Source organism: Vigna angularis, chromosome 9 (genome assembly GCF_016808095.1).
Source record: "Vigna angularis cultivar LongXiaoDou No.4 chromosome 9, ASM1680809v1, whole genome shotgun sequence".
Taxonomy (NCBI): Eukaryota; Viridiplantae; Streptophyta; class Magnoliopsida; order Fabales; family Fabaceae; genus Vigna; species Vigna angularis.
In genome coordinates this window covers 13,549,583-13,553,709 of record NC_068978.1, presented here as the reverse complement: position 1 = coordinate 13,553,709, position 4,127 = coordinate 13,549,583, and the positions used below count along the sequence as shown (strand labels likewise).

At 30.3% G+C, this 4,127-nt stretch overlaps 1 protein-coding gene and 1 non-coding gene across 3 annotated transcripts; one reads left to right on the top strand and one right to left on the bottom strand.

The window, feature by feature from the left end:
• The first annotated feature begins 982 nt into the window (after positions 1-982).
• TRNAM-CAU (transfer RNA methionine (anticodon CAU)) lies at positions 983-1,054 on the top strand. The gene has a single exon. It is a non-coding gene; the product is annotated as a tRNA-Met (tRNA).
• A 445-nt stretch (positions 1,055-1,499) lies between these two features.
• On the bottom strand, positions 1,500-3,773 carry LOC108322758 (zinc finger CCCH domain-containing protein 1). 2 transcript variants are annotated; one of them, XM_017554988.2, is made up of 4 exons: positions 3,573-3,773; positions 2,921-2,995; positions 1,936-2,768; positions 1,500-1,834 (listed from the first exon to the last, which is right to left on the bottom strand). In XM_017554988.2, the coding sequence occupies exons 2-4, from the start codon at positions 2,973-2,975 to the stop codon at positions 1,733-1,735; spliced, it is 990 nt and encodes a 329-aa protein (XP_017410477.2). In that variant the 5' UTR covers positions 2,976-2,995; positions 3,573-3,773; the 3' UTR covers positions 1,500-1,732. The 2 variants fall into 2 exon arrangements, with proteins under 2 accessions (XP_017410477.2, XP_017410479.2); XM_017554990.2 differs by having other exon boundaries at positions 3,619-3,772.
• Between the last annotated feature and the right edge of the window lie 354 nt (positions 3,774-4,127).

Genomic DNA, 4,127 nt, shown 5'->3' with positions numbered 1-4,127 from the left:
TATACGACGATTCATTTTATATTAAAAAATATATGATGTTATTATAATTTGTTTTAAATTATACTACAATTGAAAACTATTAATAAACATTATCCAAATTAAATATTATATTCTCTTAACTTAAATAAAACAAGAAAATATACATTCAAAACTAAAAAGTTATATATTTTTATTTTAAAATTATTGTTTATTTTGAAATTATATGTGGTAGTGTTGATTTTTAAGTTATTATGCATTTTTTTAATTGTTGTTGTGCATTTAAATCTTTAATTTTATAATTTTTACGATTTTTCAAACTGTTAATAATATTTTATTCGTTGTTATTCATATTTTAAAATTTAATTTATATCTTATTTAAATTTTTTATTTATTGTTATTATTATCTGAAAATTCAGTTTAAAAATAATTCTAAATGTATATGCTTAACTTATCTATCTATCACCTTAGTTAGTTATGTCACATGTTATTTTATACTTTTATCATTTTATAATTCTATAAAATAATTCCCATTTTAGAAGACACTTTATACGTTAACATAAGACACCTTCAAAGTAAAGCTCATTTTCTGTTATAGCTAAAGTACAAATTCAAAATTTCATGGTTGGAAAAGAGGAAAATAGTAACTACTCTCAGTAATAAAAAAATATGAATGCTTTCAAAAACTTATTTATATATTTAACTTTTATATCGATGGATAATAATATTATTTGGATATATAAGATTTGTAACAATATAAAAAGTACTGTTTTAATAAATAATATTGATGTTTATAATATATAACATTAAAATATTAAAGGATGACTAGTATTTTAATTTGAAGGGATATAAGTTTAAGTTTAAGTTCTACGTATAAAGCTAAAAATATTAAAAGAAGTGATAAATTATTTTTTTATTTTATTCTAATAACTGAACTAATGGTTATGCAAAAAATTAAATAAGTAAAGTATATACTACAACTTAATTTGCTTGTTAATATCAACAAATCAGAGTGGCGCAGCGGAAGCGTGGTGGGCCCATAACCCACAGGTCCCAGGATCGAAACCTGGCTCTGATAAAAAAAAAAGGTTTTTCCCTAATAATTTTTTTGATTTCTTATTTTCTGTTGTACACAATCTGGGCTGATATTAGGATCTAATTTGGGTCAAACACGTGGGCCTTGATGAAATTAGGTCAGGATGAAAAAATCTTTCCTGTTTTTAACCCATTTGAAAACATCACAGTATATGTCAATGGTAGAGTATATAAAATATTTTACATTGTCAATATATTTAAATTAAGTTCAAATGGAAGAAATAGTTGATAAGGTGTAAACATTTTATTACTTTATCCAAAATGTATGTGCACAATGTATGATAAATTGAACTCTGGACTCAGTCAAAATATATTTCGATATGGTGCAATAAAATATTTAAATGGTGCAAGCAATTTTCTCATTGACTACCAAATGGCATTACCAAATTTCTTTTAGTACTTGATAGATCATAAAAATATAATCAAAATTCAATTGAAAATTTAAAAATTTATTAAACTTAATTAAGCTAAATATATATTATATTAAGTGTATTGGTGTCATTTAACCACTCCATAAAGTTTACATGAAAATTATGGGACTGCAAAAAGAATTCCAAAGTCGTCCCATTTCAAAGCAGATTCTAAATCTAATAATGGCTTTAAAATTAAAGAAATAAGAGTACCCTTTACACAAATTTCATCTAAGGCTAATCACTAATATTTATTTATCCTCGGCCATCTTCCTGCGTATCTCGTGAGCAACATTAAAAATGCCAAGTGTTGGCTGGTTGCAGACAAAACACTTCTTATTCTTTGCATGGTGCTGTAAATAAAAACAAACAGAAAGTTAGACATAAAATCTTAATTATAAATATTTAATCAGATACACATGCACAACATTAAATAACTATAAATCTATTATACCTTCAATGCACAATGCTCGCAGAAGTAGTGCTTGCATTTGGTTACAACAGGATCCGCAAAGGGGTTTCTACAGATGAAACATGCAAAAGGTAACGAATCCTCGTCATCTTCATCATTCAAGTTAGCACCCTCCTCCTCGTCTGCGTCTTCACCTGCAGCCAATCTCATCTTCCTTGCTTTCTCAGCTTCTTCCCATTCCTTCTCCAACTGCCAACCAGACTTGTAATCCCCTCGATCATGCATAAACTTACATGAATCGCCATATCCACAGTAACCAGTTTCTTTATAGTCCTTACATATGTCAGGCTGATAATCAAACCTTGCTGAAACTCTTATATGCGCTGAAGCTCTCAGAGGACCATGTGCTCCACCAGCTTTTTCACTAGCAATTGTTTGTTCTCTACGAAAGCCAGCCTTGTAGTCCTTGTAACTGTTCATCCCCTTATATAATTTTTCATCCTCAGGCCTTTCACTTTTCCCTTTTAGACTCTCTGATGCTTGCTTGAGAGCTCTTTCACGGATGGCACGAGCATCTTTCGAAAACTCAGTCTCAGTCTCTAGAGTTGCTGTTGCTTTGCTATCGTGTTGAACTTGAATCTCTTTTGAAGACTCAAATTGAAAGACTGGTTTTCCTGACTCTTCACTTGGTTCAGCAGATACAGAACTTTTTGACGAGCCAGTGGAAAAGAACAACTTATTGTCAGGCTTTAAGGTTTTCTTTTGAACATGCAACACAGAAGTTTCTTTGTTTGAGTCCTCCTCATTGTCTTCATCATCAATAGTCCGCTTCCTTATATTCTTTTTATTTATCGGTTTTCTGAAAAAACTACAAACTGAAAGAAAATAAAACATCAAATAATACGATAGAGTACTTGTAACAACTAACAAACTCTGATCAAGAGAACAAAAAGCAAACAAGATTGGACATTTGGGTCCAATGCAGAGGCAGATTTTAACAAATTATAGATAAAATAATCGGACATACCTTGTTCAGTTTGCTGGTTTTCAGTTGACTTGGCAGGTTGGTCAGAATCTTCCATAATCAGAATGATTTATGCACCTGACACAGATAAACATCAAATCCTAATTAGGAATAAGACTATATCATATTTATGAATCTATATTTACAAATTGTATAAACCAATGTATGAAAATAAATAAAATAATTTCCTTAATGATGACCCAAAAACCATAAGCATCAAACTTAGCTGTAAACTTAAGACAAATTGCCTTTTCCGCATTAGACAAAATAGGCCTCTTTAAACACTCAAAGACAGCATAAACTCACCAATTAGGTTGCAGGACATAACAATCATATTTTAAATAACCGGTGTAGATAAACCCCACCCCAACTCAACCTCTTCAACATCACTCGGTAGCAACTCAAATCACCAAATAAAACAAACGAATTTCACAATCGAATAAATCATCAAAAAATCTAACAAATTACACAATCATCTCAAACAATTAAACACAAATTTCCAATCGGGAATGATGCGAATAGTCCTGAGGAATTATCAGCTTCACCATCTCCATTTGGTTTCAACAACCATTAGAAGACAACCAATCACCCTCAGAACGTATCCAAATCGAGAAAGAAACGATACAGAGAAAGAGGGAGAGAGGATGATACGCACACACAGAAAAACATGAGAGAGAACAGGACGGATATCATGTGATTACGTCTCATCGGAAATGGCAGCGGCGGCCTAAGGTTCCGACGTCGCAGGGCAGCGAGGAGATGAGAGCTCCAATAGCAGCGAGCTTGCGGTGAGTGGTGTGAGAGAGTAGGTTAGGAGAGAGAGAAGGTAGGACACATGACACTTTTTTGAGATGGGGGATTTTAGATGGTGCAGGCAGGGGTGCCAAAAGAAAAATAGGAGGATGTGAAATATCAAAAATGATATTTTAATAATTATTTAAAATTAAGAAACCAGTTATTAAAAGAATAAAATTAAAAATAGATTATACACCGAAAGAGAAAATTCTAGATATCAATAACAAGATATAGATAATGATAAATAGTTCTTATTTATTTGTAAGTAAATTTTTTTACCATAAATAATTATTTTAATTTAAAGAAAATAATTATTTAAAAGATAAAATAATAAGGACATGTGTAGATTTAAAAGGAAATTCTTTTGATGTTATAAATATAAAACTTTTACAAAATTAATTATAACAATTTTTGT

Excerpts from the sequence above, each read along its gene's own strand:
- LOC108322758 (XM_017554988.2), bottom strand. The coding sequence starts at position 2,975 with ATGGAAGATTCTGACCAACCTGCCAAGTCAACTGAAAACCAGCAAACT. Across the intron at positions 2,769-2,920 it reads AAACCAGCAAACTGAACAAG|TTTGTAGTTTTTTCAGAAAA; the intron begins GTATGTCCGATT and ends ATTTTCTTTCAG. Across the intron at positions 1,835-1,935 it reads GCGAGCATTGTGCATTGAAG|CACCATGCAAAGAATAAGAA; the intron begins GTATAATAGATT and ends TTTTATTTACAG.